Genomic DNA, 26,166 nt, shown 5'->3' on the forward strand with positions numbered 1-26,166 from the left:
TTTCAGCCGTTAGGATGCACATTACGTAACTGCCTCTATTGCAGCAGAAAAATTCAAAAGACACAGTCATCTCGTATCTCTTCACGAGAACAGACCTGTCTCTTTGCAAAAACTACTCGACTTCGTCAGGCAAACACAAGTAATCACCGGAGGAGATCTGACACTCCAGATGATAAGGGAAAGGTCCAATTACGAGAGGGCATGAAAGAGCCAGTTGATCTCCAGCAGCGAAAGAGCAGTTCTTCTACAAGACAATCGCCTCGAGACTGTCTGTGCATAGTGTGTATTGGGTACTCCACAGCAAACCTCGCCTAGAGAACTAACAGCGATGACCAAACATTGCACCGAGGAAGCCATGTCCTCAATTGACGGAGCAACTGTCTGCAGGTACAGGCTTCACAGAGATATACGAAAGTGTCCTTTAGTCTGTTGTTACGAGAAGTGACAATATACTTGCCATTGCCTAGGTGATAGCTCTGCAGTCTACGGCTAATAACGAGATATGTTTACTGACCAACCGGAAGACATATCGAAAAATGATAAACTGACGAAAGTAAGCCCTTTGCGCGTTCACATGTGTGTGTGTGTGAAGCAGACACATTTATAAGACACGCATCAAAGACAAACAAAGCGCCATTAACCAAAGAGAGTGACACGCAGAATTTGTTTACCCACTTACAGCAGCGAAAATGAATGTTTAAGTTCGGAGAAAGTTTTGCCTAATCAATCTTGTTTTGATATGTTAAGTCGTGTACTTAGCTAAGACCGTGTATTCGACTAACACGTGCTTGTATGTACACGCTTATATATTGCAAACTGTTAACAGCTGTTTATGGGAAGTATATTTTTGTTTTACATCACAATGGAAAGGTTATTTGACAACATTTTACCGCTTGTTCGACAAAAAGCTGTTCGATAATGCTGGAAGCACATCACTGTACTATGTGTGCATTTTTCAATTTGGCATGAGTCTCCTTCCGGTTAATTCCATCTGAATAAGTTCCTCATGCAGCTAGATCACGTTGCCTGCTTTGCTTAAGTTTATCGTTCAGTGTTACCACAAGCGGCTCAGTTTACGGAAAAGATTGTCGAGGTGATCATCGGGCATGCGACCAGGCATTCGAGATACGCGTCTACAACCGATAAGCTCGCCAAAGTATTGTTCCTTTTTATTACTGTCATTTTAAACTTACTTTCTGAGTATCATGCTGCCGTAAGGGTTACGAGTAAGATTATGTCTACCAATGACTGCCCAGTGCTATGTTTATCGCCCGTCTCTTTCACGGTGTGAGTCGGTGTGCTCGGAGCAGCGGTGTCGCCTTCAAATCCTTAGTTAATGCTACCAGAAGTAATAACCACACGCGATGCAGACGACAAGCGGTGAGGTGAAGACGGGCTGGGGAAGCAGTTTTAGCTACTCCTTACTCTAGGAAAGTCTAGGAACGTGACTGGCAATGGCAATAAAAGAATAATCTTGTGTGAAGTACCACTCGTGTGCAAATAGTTTATGAGTGGGTCTGGCTGCTTACGACCACTAGGGTGTGGAGGGCAGTAAGTTTATCGTTTAGGGGGTTTTGTGCTCAGTGACTGTCATAAATAAACATGAAATCGGTAAACAGCAATATATAACATTAAATTCTTGATTCTCTGCACTATAAACTACCCGAACAAACCAAATACTTCTCATTCAAGCACTGAAACATAGTTATATTTATAGGTCAGGCTAGTACATGTGAGAACTAGAACCCATCTTACACCTTCAAGTAGGAAAACAAAAAAAATCTCACAACTGCAAGTGTCGTGCACGAAGTCTGATCGCAGCACAGGTAGCCCCTCTCTTGCAGCATAAGCAACCATGGTCGTTTCAAAAGGCACATTCACTGAAATACCCTACCAAATCAGTTGAATACAGTGGAGCAGCATGCCATGGTCGGTCGTATGTCGGGCGTAGGGTGGGGAGGGTAAGTGCGAGAACGACAGTAACAGACTAATTTCCAGAAGCACGAGGGTACACTCCTCTATTGCATCGCTGCTTGAACTAGGTGCACACCACTCAGAAAGGTAAGATACCACGTTTGCACATGAACTCTTTTCTCCCTCTTTCTTTTTTTCTCAAGTGTGTCATCTACAGAAACCCCCTCCGGTTGTTCTCCAGCTGTCCAGTAAAGTGGCATGCGACTAGCGTGCACCGATGACGTTACCAAGGGGAGACATTGCAGCCAGCAGTAAATTTATCCGGGCGCCACACAGGGGGTCACTGCCATCTGCGTCACAGAAGCACGCACATTGCCGGTGCGTTCACCAGCGCGCTGAAAACGTCCACGGCTGCTAAGTTGTTCAGGAACAACGACGTACCACGGGCCGCCAGCAAAGGATTTAAGGCATATCACCTGGCGAACGTGGAAGAGAAGGTAGGTGGTAGCTGCAGGTGCGCTTCCTAACTCAGCGGTTGCCCGCACACGCTAACGTCAAGCCTCCTCTGTCGGCGCTTCTCACAGCGGCTGGTGTGTGTGCACGCCAGCGACCCGTCTTTCTCCTGCTAATCGGCGGATCGGCAGGGGCCGCAGGAACACATCACAGCTGCTTCCTCGATAGAAGAGATGAGGATTGGAAGTATTCCCCGCGCAAACCTACAGCAACTCGCTCCGGTGTCGCTTCAACTTGCGGCACGCCTGTTCATACCCAGTTGTGCGTCCAGACACGAACGCGGAAGGAGTGCTGCTCTCCTAGCAGGCCGACACGCACCGCAGGGTGGTAGAAGTTGAATGGATTTGGGGCGGATCGAGGCTCTTTCCCCACCTTCCCACCCCTGCAACCAGGCAGGAACCGGCGTGCGCATAGGTGAGTGCGCGCGCGCGCGCGTACGAATTGTCTACTGTCACGCTGTCTGCCTGCCGGCCGGCCAGGGATCATGAGAAAGGGGACATGCGGCCTTCCTTCGTGACGACCACTGTTGTCTTTCCAGCTTGAGCGGAATGGCAAAGAAAAGCGGACCACGACTCTGGGTTCTCTTCCTTCGTGACTCCACGTTGGATCGAAGACCCGTCGCCATGTCTACGAGGCACGCAGACAGTAAGTTTTAAATCTTCTCCATGTTGTCTTCTAGCTATATTCTCACCCTATCGCAACATCCTGCACAAAATTACTTCAACGACTTGTCCTCACAAATGTTCACGACTCAATTATTTTAGAAAAACCAAGATTTACTAGAGCAACAAGACATTTTCAATAAAACAAATAGGAGCCTTCGCAAGCAGCCTCTGAGCTGCTACAAACTAGGATATACGGATGGGGAAAGGGATGGGGAGAGGTAAGTCGATGTCAACAACGTGGGAGAAGCCTCCGCGCTACGCGCGCCTGTCGATCAACAATTAAAACTCGACAAGTTTGTGACTTTGCATGGGCCACAGTTTTTAAACTTATTTTTCTCTTTTCTTGCTAATGACACCTGTGCTTAAACAAGACAAGAAAAGACACTACTTACATCGTTGCCCCTTAAAAAAAAGTAGAATGTTTACAATAGCACACTTTGCCGGTTACAGAGGTATCATGACTACCCCGCTAGCAAATAACGCTAAACCAATCCATTCTTCTCAGTTCCCGCAATTTTGCAGTAAAAACAAGATTTACAAAATTAGTCGTCCAGACAATAGGGATACAGGTTGTTTCCACCTGTATACCACTTTTTTCGACTAGTGAGCTCTGGATTAACGTTTCCGAGATTGTTTCGTTTCATGGGATTACTTTTGTCCATTCTTTTGCAAATTTTGTTTTTGTTTGTTTTTTACAGTTCAGACGACCTGTGCCACTCGCAGTTACTATTGTATTTTGCTGGTTTTGTATAACGCTTTGATGGTGGGGAAAGGAGCTAGAGTAATCAACATTAACGTGTTATCGACAAAACAGCAAATAACAAAAACACCACTACTTCTCCAATGCTTCAGGCAAAGTATCAGAAGCAATCTCAACAGCCTACGATTGCCTTATACTGTATGAGTCAGCGTGTCTGAAAATATTGCGAACAACGGACTTCCTTCTCTAATATCACTAGTATCCTTCAGAAAAAAATCCGAATTAAGGCAAAACACCGCATGATGCATCACTTAGGATGATATCTCGGAGACAAGGATTTCCCCTAATTCCCAGGTATCTCATTCTATCTCTCCTCGAGTATGTTGAAAGGCTATACTTGATAAGCTGTGAACTTTGTTGACGTCAAACGTTACCTTGTGCTTGACCTCTTAAACGCTCGTGCAATATAAAAGCGCCTTTAGTTCGCTTTGCTTATCCCGTCGTTAAGGTTATTGACCTCTTGACTAATACGTACTCAAAACCCGCTGCTAATTTAAACCCTCATCGAAAGGCTGAGCCCAAACGAAGTGACTACAATAATTAAGTGAGGTAATTAATGTGTAAGTCCATGTAAAAACCCACTTGACTGCCATGCACCTGCATTCTTTCTGCTTGTCGGGCTGTGTAAGCTCTCAACACAAAACTGTCGATTTGCCCCTTTGTTTTCCGAAACTACAAACTCTCTGACCCGGCATGCATCACTCCTTTACACGTCTCGACCTCTAAAATACTTTTGAAAGCTGCTGCTAAATCTTTCGCCGTCGCTCTAACCTACGCTGAATCGATCCTTTCTCACCCCGACCAACCATGAGCTCAGGCGGTAGACCTGGATTTACACAGAGGTCTCCTTTGTAAATCCATGCCACAGGCTTGGCTGGAGCATTCATATCCGTTAAGTGATGGTGCCACGTTTATGACCAAGAGCCAATCCCACGGCAGTTATATAACGGATCGTCAAGAACTCTTCTGGTCTCTGCTTTTGGAGCTTAAGATGTGCTGCTCCTTAACAGCTCTCCTTCTCTAGTTTTTAGCTGCAGTACATTGCAGTCTTGTAGGAGTTTTAACCAGTAATATTTAGCAAGTTTAATTTCAAACATCTCTTCAAAGAATGCCAAGGTAGTAGAGAACATAACGAAACCGCATTCGCATTCTTTTTTCCACTTGCTCTCACTTTTTTACTTGGATTCTTAAACTCAGAATTCGTGTACTCCTTCCCTCACAGACACACACATCTTTGTTTTCAATGACAGGATGCAGATGTAGGTAATGCTCATTCTGCTAAACTCGCTCGTCACATATTGTCAATCTGCAGATGCAACAGATTACAGTAATAAAGACTCACCCAAAACAGGCATATTCACAGCATGGTTAATGGGTCGCACCATTGCCACAAAGCTGTTGTAGTAATGTTTTACAAACGGGGTCAAGAGAAATTCCCCTCCCCCCAGCTTTCACCCGCAAATGCCTATATCACCATCACCTTTGCCAGCAACCGTAGGGAGGGGGGAAAACGCAATGTGCAAATGTGCTTAAAGTACTGAGCAACCAAGAAGCTTTTAAGGCACACGCATGTGCAACAGTGCACTTCAACACTCGACATCATTATAGCATTGTGAGTCATCGGAATTTACATTTAAACCAAACAATACTGCCTCGGCAGCAGCCACGCCATTCCTTCTCAACAAGAGAGGGTAACCTTAAGTCTCCAAACAAACAAAAATGCAAAAAGGTTTGGTTGGCGGGGGCGGAATCGCTGATGACCCATGGCAACCTTCCAGCTTTGTTTACTCTGCATTGAAGGTAAATCCTGCCCTACTTCTCCACAATTCTTAGGCAACAGAACAGCGCAAGCAATCAATCGCTGGGGGCATTCACACACACACACCTTTCCTCACTAGTGACAGAATTTCGGGCCGAGTACATCCTTCTCTGGTGCGCCTTGTTAAAAAGTCGTTGTTTGTAAAATATAAAAAAATAATAAAAAACACGTGGTAATACATGGCATTATAAGAAAGGAACAACCCGCCATATATCCATGGTTAATAAAGCATTCCACGTCTCACCGTGTGCTGCATATAAATATTAAAGTTTGGCTACTGGTATTGGAAAGAGTTTGCGTGCCCTATGACTAGCTGTTACCGTGCAGTATACATTACCAAACCAGACCCTTCTCTTGCCTCGCATTGTCTACCAGATCGTTTCTGCTTGGGGTGGTTCCAACAAGACCAAGGCATTTGAATGGTTTGATAACCAGCCGCATACAAAAAAAAAAAAAAAAAAAAAAAGCATGATAGCCGCCATATGGCCCGACATAGAAAACAAATCACAAAAGCAGTCGTTTTCATTATTGCCATATGGGATGAGAGCAGCTGCACTGTTTTGTCCAAGTGCTGTATAAGAAACAGAATGAAATATTCATTTTCTTGAGTTCTCCAAATCAAGTTTACAGTTCCTCGTTTGCGAGCGCTTTCAATAGCTCTTCTCTTGTTAGAGTAGGAGAATAAATCTGTCTGTTCGACACAACCTAATTTATATATGTCCCATGCAAAAAATTGTCATGTTCGTAGGGAAAATACAAATAAACTTAAATTTTACTTTCAATATACTGACTCTGGATGATTCATACAATTGTCAAAGATGTAGCTCAGATTACTTATTATTTTATATATCACACCTTTCCACACTAGTAGCGACAGGAGATAATACACACGTGACAGAATTTCGGGCCGAGTACATCGTTTTCAACACCAAGGCTCTGGTGTCCCGGTTAGAAAGTCGTTGTTTGTAAAATTAAAAAAAAAAAGAGCTTAAAGTTGCTACTGATATCTATTACAGATAAAACTTCTATTCATTCGCTATTTTCCGATTGCTATTTCAAGTTAACTCGTGAAAAAAAAATATAGTGAATATTTTTATAAACACACATCTGTATGCTTAAATATTATCTACTATTATCTTTCGACTAAAATGTTTGCAATACATTGTTGTGGGCAAACATGGCCGCTCCCAGGGTATGGCCAGCAAAATCATTTGTTTAAAAAAAGCAACATAAGACTAACCACACATTAAACACATAAGCCTTCAGTTTCGTTATCAGCGTGGCTGCAGTCGTCGTCGTCTGCGTGACTGGCTAAAGTTTCAGGGTCAGCAGCGCATAATAGCTGGGCATCCATCTTTTTTTTTTCTCTTTCCTTTCCTTCCCTCCTACCTCTGCAAAGCTCGGAAGTACGGTAAAACCCGAAAGCACTCGAGGTAATTGCGTGCACCGTGAGATAACTTCCTGCGGTGAGACAACTACAGACTGAGTGAGACTGAGACCCTATCGTCGCATGAAGAGAGATCACGGCAACTACGTCTGACAGCCGGCGGATCGAAGAGAACGATAAAATCGACCTCTGATATGCTGGAGCCATGATACGAGGCAGCTAGACAAGAACAAACGCAATAGCGGTGTAGAGATTTTTTTTTTTTTTTTTTTTGCATTTTCACCAAACTGCCTTTAAAGACATCCAGTTGCCACAAATCGACGCGATGGTACAGCAGTTATAACCTGTCTTCCTTGGGCATTGCATCCCCTAAACCGGCTTCAAGTTTCAGTTTTTATACAGCTGTCCTTTTCACACAACAGCTCACAAGTTCGGCGTGATGAGGTTTACTGCCAAGACGAACAGGCGAGTCCACAAAAGCTGGCAAATAGCTGCCTTACTCAGTTGACGTACTCCTGCTCTTGGTGGTGTGCGCCCGGGGTAACAAATAGTGCAAAGATCCGTGTGACTGCCCGTTTGTTTGTCTGTTTTGTCACAGAACAACCTTACACAAAGGAAGTGGATTAGACAAGTGTAAAGATGCTGGCGGTATAAAGGAACGCTATGACACATTACCCCCAGTCTTTTCGCTGGCAAATATCCTCTCTTAAACTTCCTCGGGACAGAAATAAATAAAGTACTACCGCCTCCGCTATCACACTGATTACAATTTTATTTTACATACATTCATGTTTTTTTCAAGAAACATAATGGCAGTGATGGAATAAAAATTATCACTTAATGATACAATGGTCATAATTGTTTACAAAACAAACTCCGCGGATACATTATCTAGTGTGTTAGTTTAAGCTCTGTGGTGTATCCTTTTTACAGAAATGATGTAAAATGTGCCTATTCATCCAGGCTTTGCAGGCACAACGGTCATACTTCACTGGAGTCCTAAAATAAACACGTGGTTTTCAAAATCGCTGACAATTGCAATCGACCCTCACAAAGCCTTTGCCAGCAGACAGCATTGCACTAACCTGATCTTCCTGTTGATCACTTGCAGAGAGAAATACCAAAGTTGAAGTGTTGCTGGGGATTTCAGCTAAGGGTATTTACTAACCTTTAACAGATGTAATCGATTTTAATCCCCATACCCATCCATGTGCCGAGCTAGCCTGTTTCGCTGATTCTACTTTTTGAGAAAATGTCAGTATCTGTATTGTCTGTGGACCAGATCGATTCCAATGGTCTTGACCTTAGTAAATGCCACATGGTAATCGAGACAGATTGTTTGAAATCCCTTAATGCTGTAGGTCAATGATTTTGTTTGCGTTAAACGTTATCTGGAGTACACAGAGGGGATTAGGGATTTCAGTAAAAGACATCCTGAGACAATAACCGACTGCGCGATCTACGCCCAGGCGGGGAGTCCTGTAAAAACCGCCGCCAGGTTGTGGACAAGACACCGCCACGTACCACTCTTTATCAAACGACACTAAACATCGATACCTCTCATACGTCACATAAGCGAAGCAGCGTGCACGATTTGTTCGTTGATTTTCCACCGTCACCTGCACGAGCAGCCCAATCGCAAAACTAAAGAAGCTGTCGATAGTGTGTGCCTTAACTGATAATATACTGCAGTTTGTAAGTGTAAGTTACCATGTGTTGGGTGCCGCGACAGTATCGGGGAATGCAAGAAGTTAAAATATTAAGGGGGAATAAATAAAAGCTATGAGAAAAAGTGTGTGAAGAAAACAAGGGCACACGCAAGCAGAACATACTGCTGCTATTAGCTTCTTAAAAACTGCTAAGTAAATTTTTCTCTTAGAAAGGCACATGAAGTTTAACACAAAATTGTTCATCTGACAACGCTGAAAATAAACATTTCAAGCAAATGCTAATGTGTCTCTGACCACCAGGAAGCTAACTTTAGTCATCCACTTCAAAATGTTAGTCCATCATTTGTTTGTTTTTTTTGTTTTTGTTTTTGTTTTTTTTTTTTTTGCTTGTTTGTTTTAAGTTTCCCATTTCTCCCAACCTGCTCTATACTTTTGGTGGGTTTTTTTTCCCGACCATTCCTTCTATTGATAAAACACGTTTACTAGTCGGCTCAGTTGCAAGCATCTATGATCAAAGTCTTCCAGCCAATATGCATATCTTCAGAAATCCATATTCCTCATGATCGTACAACACTTTTATCCCTTTACTGACCGCATCTAAGGCAGGCAGCACCTATTTATGTCAAAATCTTGCAGATACTAGCAACATGTTGGGCGCTTTTCTCTGAAAGGGAAACGATAATTTATACTGTTTCTTTCTGATCTTTCTTTATAATGCTCTTTCCGTTTAAAGTGATTTATAATGTTGTCTCTGCAAGCTGCTGACCTCTCGTTTCACAAGCTAAAAATATGCAGATAGGAAAGATGGCAGTAAGTCCAAAATTATCGCCAGTCCACTTCTCAAAGCAAATCTAGATGTTTAGGCCCCGGGAGTCGCGAATGAACCACGAATCAGTCAAGCTTCCCTCGGTACTGCTAGCTGTAGATCGGAATCATACAGGTGGAATACCCCGTACGCGTCACGGCTCACGTTTCCAAGGAATATTTCTTCGGAAAAGCCATTATCTTGGAACAAACAGGTTGTCCACTTGTTTGTATGTGACGTCCATTCCTACGCCCTTTCGATGGTAGCCACTTCAACCCATTGCACTTTTCCCACGAATCGTCTCCGTCTATCAGCGACCTGCGTGGTAATGGATGCAAACGGTGCATGTGCTATCTACAACTCGGTGATAGTCCAGGCGGGATTTGCAGCAAAAGATTATCTGTCTCGCTGCTCATTTACATATTCTGACGTTTGGTTTGCAGGAGAAAAAAAAACCGACGCACGTGAATATGCTATTTCGTTGCTTACTGCCAGCCCTAGAGCACAGCCCACTGATAAAAAAGCTGGAAATGTATTGGAATGATGATAGGAAGTTAATCACAAAGCCGCAACAAGGCGAAGGTATGGAAGGAGGGTCGCTGCTTCGTGACGTCGCGGGTGTTGTTTACCCGTTGCTGGTGCCCTCTATAAGTTGTGGTCTCTTGGTTTTGGTGTCTTGGACGCCTGCCCGTAGCGGTGTACTGTAAGGTTGCCAGATTGCTTAAGTTGCCCTATTTCTATATTCTAGATTTGTATTTAGTTTTAGGTACTATATTTATTTCTGCTGTTCATCACTTAATTGGCCTTCAGTTTGTTAGGAGGTCCGGTAGCGCAACAGTTTGCGCCTGCCATCAATACTGGATGTCCTGTTCTTCGTCTGCGTGTGGCATCTGTTAACAGGCCTGGCTGCTTTGCTGAGATATAGCTTTATTTGCTGGCTCGGCTTAAAACACCAATCCCCGATCTTCATTATTTCCTTTTTGGTTTTGTCTTTATAAATCTGGCATTTGCATGGTTTGCTACCATCTTTGCAGGTTGTTTACAGCATTTGCTTTGTTTATTAAACCGTACTTTATATTTTATTGTAGTACCGTACTTTATATTTTATTGTAGCTCTGGTTATGGATGCGTCAAGGAACCCTCATATTTACGATAGTTTAATTTATTTTGAATATATTTTAAATTCATTATATGGTTATTCTATGCTAGCAGTCTTATTAATTTATTTATGGAAATGCTTAATTTTCTTTGGTTTTAGTTTTTATTGCTTTTCATGGGGATATGTTATCCAGTTTATAATCTTTTCCGGACTGATTATCTAACACTATCTGGTCTTACAATGCGTATCATGCTTTACAGAACAACACCAATAATAAATGTTTTAAAAGGGTTCCCTTTCCTTTCTAATGGGCAAAAGCTGAAGCTGTTGCGCAATTTAACGCTGAGTGCAGCTGAGACCGAGCACTACTTCAAATCTCACAATGCACGAATCTTGAATAATAAGATGCAATGTTAATAAACTAACCAAGAAAATAAGCCATTTTCTCTCGCAAAAGTTTTTTTTTGTTTTGGAAATTTTAAAGCATGTTCTATCGTCATCGTCTTTATAAGAAGGAGCAAGTATTAACTTCTGAAAATGTATCTGAAAAGTGGAACTGGTGGTGGGGATAACCGTGATAGAGTTCAAGTCAAAAGCTACTTTGCTTCATTCACCTGTCTAGACTGTTTCTTAAGGGTAAGTGTTTCATTTGATTCTAAATGTATCCACGAAATACCGCGTATGGAAGCGAGGTAACAAAAAAAAATATAAATGGCACCAAACCATTAACGTTTGGAACATTAAAGAACTGCAGCTATCACTAAGATAAACCGGGGTCCAGCGAATGAAGTGTTAATAATCGGGCAAACTCTTTCCATGCGGCGGCAAGCTGGCTGTCTGGGAAGATTTCCAGCCCCAGTAATGACCTCAAAAGACGGACGAAGACGTCGGTAATACGCAGGCATGTTTCTCATCGCGAGTTATGGCTTTTTGCGTGCCTCTGTGGTCAATGGATGACAGAGCTAGCACCAGCTGGGGGCTTAACGGCAGAGACTGTAAACACGTCCCTATTCATGTTTTAACTGCCTTTTTCACACGGGGTGTCTCTATAATGCAGAAGCATCTTATCACACATTGCTCATTAATCATGGGCACACAAAAAGACTCTAACGTAGTGTTCACCATATTTTTGTTTCCAGACAGGCAGCTAGAAATAGAGGCGCAGCTGGCAAGAATCAGACTGGGAAAAAAAGCGAAATACCCTTGGAAAAAAAAGTAGCACTCATTGTTAAGGTCTGTTATTAAAGAAACAGGTTTACGCATGCCAAACACATTCCCTACCACAGCAACGCGGCCGCGTTGTCAGCGAATCCACAAATGTTCCTATTTCTGATTGGCTACTTCAGTCCAGGTGGGTGTTTGAACACCTACCGACCCATAAATCCGAGATCAGTTTTCCCACCGGTTACAGCTTATTTGCTTGGGTCCTTTTCCAAAAAAAAGAATACTTTAACAACGTACAAATAGTAAACGTTCATTTGTAGTTAACCTGACAGAGGTAGTATAGGCACGGAAACGGATCAAGTACAAAAAGCAAAAGAAAGCGTGATAAACGCAAACACGTTCAAAGATTGCCTTCAGAACCTCAAGGTAGTGCAATCGGCAGCCTGCCTAGGAGTATGCCTTTTTTCTCTATCTCCCCACTTTAGAACAAAACCTAGGCACATGGTTCGCTAGTATGCACAAAATATTTCACGTTTCTCTTGAAACATTTGAGGGAAACGAATTTATCTGTACGCAAAATATAGCAAAGTAATCATTTTCTGCGAGCGCGAGCACACATACACATATGCAAGAGAGGGGGTGAGGAGAGAAAGCTGTCGTTCATGCGCGTGATGGCATGCCTGCATGAGACAAATTGAAGAAGAACAAATACAAATCACCCAAATAAGCTAGACTTTCCTTTCCTCTGACTGCTGTGAATGTCAGCTAGCCCCCATTTTTGGCTGCTAACAGCAATCACTGGCTTAAGGGGTTCTGGGGTTCGTGCACACCATTTTCGTGTCTGATTGCCAGGCAGTCTTGCGCACTTGATGAAGTCCATGACAATCTATCGCAAGCAGTAAACTCCCGCAAGCGTCATCGCCTCAATCGCCTCAATGCGCTTGGACGGACATAAACGACAGCTTTACTAACAATATAATATTCTGGCAATAAATGAAGTATAAAACTAATTATATACATATATCACCATGGAAAAAAACTAACATGCATGAAATATCAAACTTTAAATGAAATATCAACAATTATGGATAAAAAATGAATTCATTATCTTAATCTAGATGAAATAATTAAATGACACAAGATGGATGAAATGATAACGATACAAACGTTAAGAATAATACAAACCCAAACCAATGCTCTTCTAGAATTTAGAAACAGTGCAACAGCGTAATCAATATATTTTATACCGGTGCTGACCCGGCGGGCCTTCAGTAATTAAAGTCTATAGCCTTTACCCACAAAGATGCCTAGATCCTGCCACACCCCCACCCCATCATAGTGCAAAATCACCAGTTGGTGGCACCACCTTCTCTTAAACAACGTCAGAGTATCTCGATCGTTATGAAGCCCAGACCTTACATTGTCCTTTCCCTCGCCGTCTCGAGTAGCCCTTCGGTCATTGTGATATGTCTCGTCTTGTTGATTTCCCATCTCTTCCCTTCCTCCCCACGCTGCTTCCGACCGGCTGCCTATTTTGATTCACGCTCTGGTGAAAATATCTTCTCCCCGTCATACACAACACTGACACGCCGCCATTGATGTGATGTTAAGATCCCACTACCTTGGGCGCTCTTTATCCTTTTTAGGTATCGACGCTTTTCTCTAACTGAGTAGTGGGTACGATCATTTCCCTAATAACTGGAAAAAGCTCAATGGAAGATATTGTTTCCATAAATTTGGCTGAATACACCCATTCCGTTCTCAAGATACACGCCTAAAAACATTCTGTGTATGTTGATGCTTGTAGGCTCGAGAACGGAAGGTGTGCACATTTATTTTGCACAATTTACAGAACTATTTGACAAAGTATGCACCATCGTGTCACCACACGACGTGAAAGGGTTCAGTGCATCTTCAACATGGGGAAACAAGCACCACGGAAGACAGAGATGACTAAACATATCCGTCTGAATTCTGTCACACCTAGATCCATTCAAAGACTACCTACCAGACCACAGAAATCTGGCCACGCGACATTTACATTCCGTGTTCTATTACTATTAGCGCCATTTTCTGCGGACCTGACAAACATGTCATTTGTCGTGTAGTTACCTTTTATAATCCAGACGTACTGACACCGATAAAAGGTTTTTCAAAGATTGGGCAGTCCGAGATTATCAATATCAGAAATCACTCATCAATCAAATGGTTCTAGCAGCTATCATTTGTGGCTTAAGACTGCGGCAATAAAGATGCAATTATTTAAGTAGTTTTGACATCTGCAGTTATACTACTCCCTGACAAACATTCATGCAGATCATATTTTCTGGCCGCTGCTTTGCATTAATCTAGCGTTAGTATAACACGACTGTGACACTATAAAACGTACCACACCGTACTAAGCAGAAGCACGAAAAGCGAGGTGCACGTGGGAGAAAAGGAACTGAGCATGAGAGAATTTCTAGAACAGCGTAGAGAAAGACTAGGTTTCAGAAAGCCAGAAAGGAAGATTCAGCTCCAAAACAGACTACATGTATCTAAAACGCTATTAAATGTCAATAAACGGGAGTAAAAAACCTACCATGACATACTCAGACAGTACGCACCGTGCAGATTGTAACAGCGAAGTGTCATCACTTACAGAGACATAAATATGTTCAACCGTTTAAATATAACTTACAGAATCTTAAGAAGTTTTCGTTCCTTTTGATTCTCCGGAACTTGAATGTATAAAGTCAGGTACGCGCAAGAAAGGTATATTAAAAAAAAGTTGGTAACCAAGAACATGTTTTGGTGTCTTGAATGCAGGTGGGCCAGGTTTTTTTTTCACAAGAGGGTGTGTGCCCACTTACCCACCCCACCCTAATGCAATCATAATAAAGATATGCACCACCTCTTCAAGCGGTTTTGCATTAAGCCTTATAAATAAGCCTCACTGCCGGTGGCAGACATGGTAAGAGGCACATAAAATGTATGGCTAGAGATCATTAACTTCCTGATTTATTACAATTCATTCCTGCAAAGCGCTCTAGATGACAAGTTTTTTTTTAATATTTCACACTACAAGAACACTCGGATGCTGCTAGATGACAGTTGAGATTTTATAACCTTCGATCACATCCTGATCATTAGGATTTCAAAAAAAAACCTACTTGACATTTTGTTTGCAATTAGTAAAGTCAACAAAGTCAGAAATTAAAACTAATTCCTGCTCGACCCGAGAACTCACAGCCTGGATAATTTGTTAGAACACGTTTATGGCTTTTGTGGAGAGACATACAGTGTTGTGATTTTTTTGTTATTAAATTGTCAAGCCCGAGTCTTCTAACAAGAGGAATCCATGGTAATGAAGTAACAACAACAACAACTAAACACACAAAAAACTAAAACCTATAAAAAACCATCTCCTTGCAGGTGCGCTCATTGTGCAGGACCTTTAGGCTGAGTGAAAAGTGGTTGGTGGGAGCAGATGACATGTCAAAGTAATGTAAGTTCGTGGGAGGAACCTGTCCTACACTAAGCACTCAAGTGTATCGAGCACAAATCGAATGCCTTCTCACCTAACCCTGTACGGATTGCACAAACACAAAGGAGTTGCGCTTGAAAGTTCACGCTCAAACACCGAAGCCTTGGTCACGTCGTGACTCACTGTTTGCTGATGTTTTCACACCCGAGACTGTTGTCATTTTATTCACGTAATCTTTGTCACCCTCAAAACTGTAAACACGCTCATTCTTGGCTATGATTCAAAAGAAGGAAGAAGGGTAAGAAGACCCAAAGGTGCACAGAAGTGAAGGCACCCGTCAGGGTGCTTGCACAGAGTTTACCGAAAACGGACTGCCGCGTATTACTAAAAAACACGCTGGTTTTTATTTTACTGTATTTTAACTACGGATATGCCGCAGGAGCGGCAAGAATTTGTTTCCTCATTTTGTTTCCTGCCATTTAATTAGCTCGCAGTTCGACCGGATTTTTGACGGTATCGCTTCTGATCCCAGCTGACCTGCACCGGTACAGATTTTTGTGTACAATAGAAGAGTAGAAACTCTGTAAAATGGTACTGGCCCTTACCTTTTCGATAATGTCAATGAGGAAGCAAAATGTCTGACACGTGTACTAATGATCACTCAGTGAAAAGTGCGTGAATAGGTATATGTGTAGTGTGTAAAAGAGACAGGACGTGAGAGAGTGTCTGCAGACTAACAGGAAACATAGCACCTCTTCCCTTCTCGTTAACTTTTGAAGATCTGCAGAAGAAGTTTGACAATGAAGTTGTAGTTTCGTCACACTAGAATTAAATCAAACGACTTCCGGGAAACGTACCATCGTTAATTTGCTTTTAAAGAGTTCACAAGGAAATCTGTCAAGGACTGAATAGAAGATTACAAACCCGCTCTAATATGTTAAACTCTCCGGACGGTACGTGATACATTGCCTTCTGCGATAAGGACTGAAATAAACCATGCATTCTCACAAACTTAATGCGACTTTAATGATTTTACAACCACGAAACTGCATTAATAAAATTAAGGCAGCCCCGCTTATCAAATTCATTTAACAACTTTCATCAAGTTCAGTGAGCAATTATTATCAAAGCAACAAAACTCTACAACCGATTTTACACTAGCTGGCTAATTACAGGTCTTTAAATTAATTGTCATAAAGAGCAATCAGATAAGTTACAAACGACCAACAGGTCGAATACTAGCCTGCTGTCCGACAAACGGAAGAATGACTATCAGCACCTGTCATCAAAATTGTGTTCATAAAAGTTTAAAAGCACTTCTTACGTTCACGTAAATAGGCCTGCAGCATCTTTACTCTGATAGCAAGCTTTTTCTGCCAGTCTTTCAGTGTAACATCCCTCGGTCACTTCTTGCTCGAAAATAATGTTCAGTTCTGTTTTGCACTCGGAAGGATACTTTCGACGGTAACTAGTCGTGTTCCTATGAAGAGAAATTCAATCTGGTTCCACGTATTTTTTAGAAATTTCCGGACTAAAGCAAGTTTCCGATTGCGCGTATCAAATGGACGAGGGGTGAAAAAGGAACTTAATTACTATGTTTCTTATGACGGCGGCAGAAATAATATCGAAAAATATGACATCAGCTACACCACATTGACGGGACTGGAAAACCCGTCGGCATTCCCCAGCACTAAGCGAGTCGCAGTTCTAAAGTGTCGTGGTGAGTCATTAACAGTTGCAGCCCAGCAATGGTGTTTCCCCAAACGTTTACCACATGATACTATGAAAACATATCTGTAAAGAAAAAAAGCACGTTCTTGTGTACTTTGGTCTATTACAAGCCAATCGTATGTTTAATTCGCTAAACACGTGCCACGATAGCGATACACTAGACGTAAACACCACGTCGCCTGATTTGCGATTACACAACACAGGAGCTTACAGTCTGCCACACGACCACGTAAACACCACGTCAAGAAACGATTTTACAAACATGCGCGCGAGCACGCGAACGCACACACCTCTTCTTCCCGATCAGGCTTCCCTGTCGAATTTTACTACATGAGTTTCAAAACAGCAAGCAATCTTTCGGAGTAATTGCTGAAATACTACCGCTTTCATAAAACCGGCAGTAGTTTTTCATTTCGTGTTGTTTGCACCGTCCCCAGGCCCAACCATTTCTCGATGTCGCATATCATAACCACTACCTTTAAGAGCTAACAGTAAAGCCCAACGAGGATCGGGTGTGCTCAAGCAGGAGGGCTGTGTCAATTAAAAAAAATCACAGAACAGAGTATGTTCTCTTCCAACGTCGTTAGGGGTCCAATTATCCATAGTTCAACAAGGCAACCTGTCAATGTCGATCTGTTTGCGATTGATTTTTGTTTCTGAAATGTTATGGGTGGGAAGAAGGGGGTCAGGGCGATTCCTGTGTGCCTACGTGGGAACTTCTAGCTTTACAATCATTTATTTCTATTGTTTAGTGCTGTCTTTTAGCTGGAAACGAATTGTTCTCTAATAATTTTATTTTGTAAACATCAAGAGCTCCCTCATCGGGGGGGGGGGGAGGTATGTATAAGCGTATACTTATTCATTATGTGCAATTTCAGAATGTCTACATCATTTTTAACTCCAGTTCAACGTATTAGGTCGTTCTGCTGTCAACTACAGTTTCATGACGAAGCCATTTGTGCCTTCCTTAATTCAATTTTAATGTTTTCCATAGTATAAATCTTGACAAGCACATGACGAAATACAAATCATATTTTTCTTTTGAATGCAAAGCACTGACATCAACAGCTGGTGACCATTTGTCTACCCTCCCTGGTGCTCGCTCACACCACAAGTGTGCTCACGCCTCTTCACACTGCGAAAGCTGCCCTACTTTCTGCACAAAGAGGTTAACATAGCAACGCCACAACACCGCACCCTGGATGAGTAATCAATCAGCCGATGGAAAGACCAAGGAAAACGGGAGGTAAGTTGAAGGGACAGGGGCACACGTCAGCGATGGGACTAAAAATATATCCACCGGTCTCCTGATCACTGGCCTGTCGCTGACATGGGCTAACCTAGACTTTAGCGTAATCTTATGTCTGGGATTCAAGCATACCCTTCAAACCCACTCCCTTCTCTTTTTGTAGTAATTTACATTATGTAGCATTACAGCTCTTCACATAACGGACAATTTACGCCAATATTAAACTTGTACTTTTCGCTCACAGCATACATTTTCGTCCCCGCCCACCCCTTCTCTTTCTCACACTCACACACCGACACTGTTGTTCCCAGCATTTAAATATCGATTGAATATTCTGATATTTGTCATCCCTTTATGAATGTGAAATGAGCGGAGACAAAGTGAGTAGCAGTCACACATCAAAGCACTTTTTCTTACAGCTGCATTAACTGTTCTCAACGAGGCCTTGCGACAACAAGCCTTACAGCACTGTCCAGGGTCACAGAGAGAGCTGGTTGAACGTGCGATAAACAAGGCTTAACGCCGAAGGCCACAACTGAGTGCTATTAAAACTGTCGACGAACAGGGTCAACAGGTAGGAAGAGGTGGAAGGGGAGGGGGGACAGAGAGTGTGTGTGTGGGACTGGATAATGCGGAATAAATAAAAGCTAATGCTGTCATCCTGTACCTCGACAGTCATGACCTCCACTTTGTATTCAAGAAAGCTAAAAAAATATTACAGCAAAAGTAAAGATGACAAAAAAAGTGCCGATAGAATACAGACAAAGAGGTTTTGATAGGGAGAGAGGATAAAATGGTGAGTAGGTGGAGGGGTGGGTGGTGTCTTAATACATGTGTTCCATCGGCTCCAAATGGCGCGTGCAGCGCCGTAGATGACTTCTTACTTGCACGACGCCGGCTGACTGGCTCAGCTTGATGCACTGTGATATAAAAACTCCTAAAACCCATTTGCAAAGGAAACATTTATCTCGGCATTTCAGCGTGCCCACGCTAAGTACAACGCTGCATAACACCCATACACCGACTTCGGGGCAGTAGGCACCTACAGTTCATTTGCAGTCATTCCACCAGCAGACTCCCTCACCCCTCCCTTTTTCAAACAGACACTTACCCTTCGCAAACCTACCCATCATTAATTTAATGTCTGCTTAAAATTAACAGGTACAAATTAATTAGTCCATGACGACAAGGACTTCTCTGCGCACACACTGCTTACCCAAATCCCAGTGTTGATCTGCTTCCGACTGCAAAAGGTTCTGGCAGCTTAGCCTGAAGGCGGTTGGAGTCATCCATGATCGCAGAGCCGCTCGCGTGCAACTAAAGCGTTTGCGTTGACTAGTCATGATCACCGCGTGAACTATGTAACCATTAGGCGCTGGAGACCACCGGATCCCTGGCCTGACGCGCAGTTCATCAGCCCTCTGTCATCTGCTGCAGCGCTCTGTCGTTGAGTCTGCTGTAAGACGATAAAGGCCTACTGTGTGGCCTCCGCGTAGAACTGAATTACAATCCACATCTCAATACCGCCCACCTTCATCACCTCCATAATCGCGAAGAACTCAAGGAGCTGATCTCTCGAACCGAAACCTTTCGCTCAGTTTATTTGTTCAAGTGGCGACTGCCGCAACAAGTCACACGACAGACACCGCTGGGATGCAATGACACTATGCTGCCGGAAGCGGACGTTTCACAAGCGATCCGTCTTTCACTACCTTGTGGAAACCAACAATGTAAAACTAGTGCTGACATACAAGACCCTATCAAAACTACAATGCGCTACCAGGCTCTGAGGGGTCAAGAATTTTTTAATTTGTCTTCAAACTTTGTTTTTACAGGTGTGCCTCAATGTGAAAGGAAGTACACACATAACCTGTGAAATTGTTTTTTGTCCCAGCTGCAGATCATGCTACTGTTAACAGACAATAAAATCTATATGCATAGATAATCCTCACATTCATTGTATCTGCATGGTTTTTTTTAACAATAGTGGAATAACTCTGGATAGTACCAGATGTTGTATGACCAAGAAATATTTGCTTACAAAGGAGCATAATATTAAGAAAATCTATATGCATAGATAATCCTCACCTTCATTGTATCTGCATGGTTTTTTTCACAATAGTGGAATAACTCTGGATAGTACCAGATGTTGTATGACCAAGAAATATTTGCTTTCAAAGGAGCATAATATTAAGATGACAATAGACTACACATAAGTAAAATTACTGAAGAAAATAATTATGCAATGATGGAGAAAGAAGTAACTAGAGAGATTAAAGAAAAGGTAATTTAGACAGTCAATATTTCACAGCTTAGCTTTTCTAGAAGCTCAATTAATGATTGGACAGGACTTTTTCAAGTGGAAAAGGACATTTCTTAGGACTGGTACTGTTTACTCGGCTCTCAGGAAGGATGTCCACAAAATGGAGTTAAGTCCAACATAAACTTAAAACATTTTTAGAAATCTCCAGTCTGTTCTCATTACATAGATTTTAATGAAACATACAATTTGAAAATCATATGATATTTTTTTCAGATAGAGCTGCATACCAGCAATCCAACACAATGGAATGCTTCCTCGAACACTGCTGTCTAAATGTACTAAAATGACAGTTCCATTCTTCAGCAGGTTCTGCAGCAAGAATCAAGCTCTTACAGTCAGTATCAAAGTTACACATATAGATGTGTGGAAAAGTAAAATCACAAAAAGTGGTAATTTCTTAAAAGATGATCTGTTTTGGTACTGTATTTGCTATGTTCCTAACCAAATACAGCTGCAATAACATGGTATGAAATAGTTCATTTTTCACAATACCAATATTACTCTGAATATTTTCACAATTTTTGGAGTGTATTTTAATTAGTATCTAACTTCTGAAAATAAATGGATTGGTGGTGTTGAAGGCAGGCTGAAAGCTAAAGGGAGGCAATCTTATTTTCACTACTTAAATTATCAGTACAATGAACAAAAAGAAATTTTACTTTCTAAATTAGCTGTTTTTTCCACACATGAGTTAGTTTAATTTTTAAAAGATCATAGATGGCGTATTTTTGGGGAACAAACAAAACCACTCTAGTAGTAATCTATCTTGTGTGATATTCTTTTCTGAGGAAGATCTACTGTGCTTGACAATCCATAAAGCGCCAGAACCAACCATATCTGGAGTAACGGTTTCTTCTGCCATTCGTCGTATGATTTTGTCTACAGCCATATTTTCTCCACTTCCATCACAGTAAATCTGACAATTTCTCATCTTGAACCGCTTTGCTACATTCTGGATTCTGGATCAATGTGCATCAACGCGAACTGAAATTTTCTGATGTGTTGGGATCTGTTGTGCAACGCCTCTTCCGCCTGTGTGTGCATGCAGGACATGGGTGGAAGTTTCCATGGTAGACCAGTACATTGGACAGACTCATCTCAGAAAACCGACGTAAGCAACTGCCTCATGTGCCAAAGCTGGCCTAATGAAGGCTTCCAATCCCAGCTACCAAGACTTTTCTCTATATAATTATGTGTGCAGGGGACTACAAATGTGCATTTCAATGTGTGAGTGTGTGTGTGTTGCATGCTTATCAGATTAGTATAATTTTTTTTAAAGCATGTTAAGCCTACATGGGAATAGCGCTATATGAAAACACTAATATGATTATTATTACCATTATTTAGGCTGAGCTTTTGTTCTGCAATCAAATTAAGCATGCACATAAATATGTGTATATATATATACACAAGGAAACTGCAAGGTAGCTCTTCCTTAAAACTAACTAATCAACCAATGTAGACTGCAACAAACTAACTCTTCTTCAGCTATGTGGTTTGGTTGCTATCCTGCAAAATGTATTGCTACAATATGTGATCAAGTAGTAGTTAAACATGAGGAGAAATGAAAACTTGCAAGTGTAACATTTTTTTTTTAAAAAAACCTAGTTGTTTGGCAGTTTTCCCTGAAACGATCATAAAATAGCATTCACTTTTGTACAATAAAAATATAGAAATAAAACTGGAAGGAAGGTAACAAAAGTAAATACATTAATGGATGGTTGAATAATGAGAGAATGGACAATGAGAGAAGGGGAAAAAGGAAGCTTAAGGAAGTGAAGAATATAAAGAGGGCAACTGGCAGACGGTAAGAACCAAAACAATTACACAGTCATTTTAAAGACTTGCACGCAGGAAAAAAAAATGAATTTACAACTGAATGTATAATGAACATTTTTTAAAAACATAAAATCAAATTTGCTTTTATAATTTTCTAAGAATATGTTCAAATTCTATCCGCGTTATGTTTTTATACTGTGCTTTAGCAGATAAAAAAGCTTTTAAATTTTCTTACTTTTGAAAAAACATTTACTTAGCTAGGAGGATCCTTAACACTATTTTCCAAACACTAGAGAGAACATTTCAGATCCAGCGCTAATCATACAAATGAAAAAGTATATAAATAACAAACGTTCTCTCAGTGATTAGAATAAGAATCTTATGTAAAAACTCCCTTAAGCAGCTTACAAAAAGAGTAAAAGGAAGTACACAAGCCAGAATGAAAACTTCTTGTGATATCCTTGTGGAAGGATGTAAAATCTTCCAAGTTTTGATAGATTTCCTTTATCACTTTTACTCTTCAGAAAACTCGACCCTTTCTCCACAACTAAAGAAATATCAAAATGTACCAAGAAGCAGAAGGCAAGTATGCGAGCACATGTGTTCTCATATAAGTGTGAGATAGATATGAGCTAAACAGGAGATAAACCAAAAATGACTTCTGTAGTTTGAGAGCAGTTACTGGGAAAATGGGGAAAGGAAAACAAGTTGATCTATTCATATAATGATAGCAAGAATATGGAAGCAAAGAAAATAGAAATTTATAAGCACACAAAAAAGATAATTAACATTTACACAAACACGCCAATACACAGAGACAAAGAGACCAAGAAAGAAGCAAAGAAAACTGTTAAGAAACATCTGCTGTGTTCAGGCTAGTGCACAAGTTTATTATCACATGGTGCCACTAATGTATGTCTCATGAAAGATATCAGCACATTTTATAATACAAATGTGCCATGGCAAAACATGCCAGACAGCATGACACAGCATTCTAACTTGGGCTTGTACAATACAGAGCTTAAGTAGAAAACATCAAATGGCAGAAAGGAAACATTAGTTTCTATGATACCAGTAGAATAATGACAATGGTGGGCTCTGCTACAAATTTAGCACCTGGCTTTCATGCTGTTCCCAGTATTAGACTTATAGCAACTGTAACAACATAATTGACCAGATACATGTTAACAATGTAACTGATAATCTTGTGAACAATTTTCAGCATTGCTTTTTTTATTTAAAATATATATCTAGGACCTTTAATGTAGGATAAGACCTTTGTTCAAGATGATTTTATACTACCTTCCATATCTTGATGCTAAAATCAATATGAAAGGATAAGTATGTTTTCATATTTTCATTACAAAATAATGGTATCTATTACGTATAATTTTTTAAGAATATGGCACAAGAACTTTCAGAACTGGTTTCGTCACAAAATGTAGTATTTCTAGAATAAATACTTGAACACCAAAATAAGCATTAGTAAAATCTACTTTTTAAAAAATAAATTACTGCAGTCATGTCTTATACTCTGGAAGATTTGTTTTTGTTTTAGAAGTAATATTATCACTGCATAAAATAGAACGAACGATAAATTAAAGATCCAGAAAATTATTCCATGAAAAATCCCTTTTTTATTCACTTAAAAGAAATCTGAGTGGCATGCTTGTTAAAGAGAAGGAGAAAAATTAAATGATTTAGGCTCAACCAAAAACAAAAGGCTGGGAGATTATGACAAAATTTTAAGTCAAGCATCTTCTTAGGAAGGTACATAAAAAAATGAATATGCTCAAATACTTTCATACGTTTTGAGGTTTGTATAGCTGTTTAACTTGCTACGTAAATGTAATTTTTTAAGATTGTTCAATTAAGGATTCAAAGTCAGTAATAACATTAATAATTTATACTACTAATAATATATAAATATTGAAAGCTAATGTTCATTTTCCTCTCCACCTTAAAATGTTATATTTGAAGAAGATCCCTCTCTTCTGATAATACAAGAGCATGGGGACTGAATGCATGGTAGAGTTTATTGTAGCTTAACTGTTATCAGTAATGGAAATTTATTCAGAAAAAGAATGAAACCTCCCCAGCACAGATGATGAAGAAATATATTGATGAAAATTGAAATTCACAAGCAGTAAGGAAAGACTAATATTGACTGAAGCTTTGATACCGTTTCATGGTAATGCACATGAAAGATATTTCAATAATTTTAAAATTATTTGTGCAGTCTTTCATCCAGTGACACCACATATTATGGATAACGACGAACACGTTGTCTGGCTGTACTAGTAATACTTTAGTCTGTATTTATCTATAACCTGATTTCACTGAACAATTTTTAAATGATATAAAATTATTTTTAAAAAATAAACGATACAATATAGAAACAATTTAACGAGCAGATATTCATTCAGTTCATTAAATAGATAACCTATGCGTTTGTCGTACTGATGAAATGCAGACGACCGTTCGCGACATGAACCAACATGGCCAATGTTTTGTTTAAAGGCAATGAAGATGATCGGCAAGAAAATGCCACTTAAAAATGTTTTACTGAATGACTTACCTATTGCAAAATTTTAGAATATTCACAAAACGGCAGAGCAATGCAGCGAATTCTCAGTACCAGCGGCTGCCTTTAGACCGGATGTGGCTGTTTTGGATGCTCGACGGGATGTTTTGGTAGCAGTGTAACTATGCATCACGGAGATTCACTTCATCGCGAATCGAACATTTTAAATACGAAATGAGTTTTATTATCTTGGTTCAGGTTGTATCCATAGATAATCAAACCTTAGAACTTACCCTCTACTGTCTCTTTCACGTGTATTGCATACTTGTATCTTGAGTAACTACTAATTTCCTGATATCTGCAGGTTTCGTTAGTCGACTATGATCATAATAGCGAGAATTAACAGATGATCGAAGAATTGAAGTCAACAGATTTTTAAATGTTCGACGAAGTTTCTTTTAAAGGTTTTCAAAACAATTTTGCCTATGTACGTAATGCTACATTTTCAATTACAAAAATCAGTCTGATTTATAAGCATAGTCATTTTTCGTACTTTAATTGTTTGCGTACTTGATTTGCACAAATAAGAAATTTGTTTGAATTAACATACTGTATAAATTAAAGATAGAAGGTCGATCATCTTCTATTCTTTATATAGGTTGTTGGGGCGTGAGGTGTGCGTTATAGTTATCTAATTAGAGCTCGCTTTAATTTTGTAAATGTAAGATCGATCTTTCCCTCGCTGCCTTACCTTTCCTAACCTTCAACAGAGTATAAGATCTTTGTCCACATCTTGGCTGACTGGAGGAATGTTTCCTGCCTATACGGGGATTAAACTGGATTAGACACCATGCAGTGATCTAAACAATTATAATATTGCTTCCCATACTCATGGTCATTAATTTTCTTTTTAAAATATATTTACATAAGCCTCTGTGAATAACCAATCAAGCATTTTTATGTAATAAATACACGACCTTAAACGATTTACTTGTTTTAATATAAACAGGTAAATCACTGAAATTGTTCTTCATTTCCCCGTTAATATCGGTGAGCCTATCGCAAAGACGCTATATCTTTTTGCCACTAGGCAATTCAGGGGAGAGAAGACGTAGCTGTCGTCTGCTGACATTGAGAGTTTTGCTCTCTACAGCGACCTTGATGCATCTTGAGCTGTATCGTCTGCTCCAAGTAAATAATTTCGGTTTAAAAAGTAACAGTCTGACAGACACCAAACTAAAATTTTATTGACATTTTCTTTGAACTATGCGTTTTATTGTTTTGTTGGTTTAGTTATA

The 26,166-nt window shown here is 40.5% G+C and overlaps 1 protein-coding gene and 1 long non-coding RNA gene across 12 annotated transcripts in view; one reads left to right on the forward strand and one right to left on the reverse strand.

Annotated features, from left to right (window-relative positions):
* The window catches only part of LOC112561058 (transmembrane and coiled-coil domains protein 2-like), a 76,863-nt gene extending 51,360 nt beyond the window's left edge, over positions 1-25,503 (reverse strand). For 6 of the 9 annotated variants that reach the window (XM_025233251.1, XM_025233250.1, XM_025233249.1 and 3 more), the window contains exon 1: positions 1,788-1,926. Coding sequence is in view for 2 of the 9 variants with exons in the window: in XM_025233247.1 (XP_025089032.1) it covers positions 19,459-19,585 (127 nt within the window). In the remaining 7 variants the exon portion in view is untranslated. Of the gene's footprint in view, positions 1-1,787; positions 1,927-16,586; positions 16,807-19,458; positions 20,000-24,922 lie in introns of those variants that run through there. The other 3 variants (XM_025233255.1, XM_025233247.1, XM_025233252.1) reach the window with 3 other exon arrangements.
* On the forward strand, positions 2,934-23,580 carry LOC112561062. Of its 3 annotated transcripts, none has more exons than XR_003098648.1 (5): positions 2,934-3,072; positions 18,047-18,239; positions 18,662-18,816; positions 20,779-20,899; positions 21,354-23,580. It is a non-coding gene; the product is annotated as an uncharacterized LOC112561062 (long non-coding RNA). The 3 variants fall into 3 exon arrangements; XR_003098649.1 differs by having other exon boundaries at positions 21,358-23,580; XR_003098647.1 differs by having other exon boundaries at positions 20,779-23,580.
* Positions 25,504-26,166: the final 663 nt, after the last annotated feature.

Source organism: Pomacea canaliculata, linkage group LG4 (genome assembly GCF_003073045.1).
Source record: "Pomacea canaliculata isolate SZHN2017 linkage group LG4, ASM307304v1, whole genome shotgun sequence".
NCBI classification, from domain to species: Eukaryota; Metazoa; Mollusca; class Gastropoda; order Architaenioglossa; family Ampullariidae; genus Pomacea; species Pomacea canaliculata.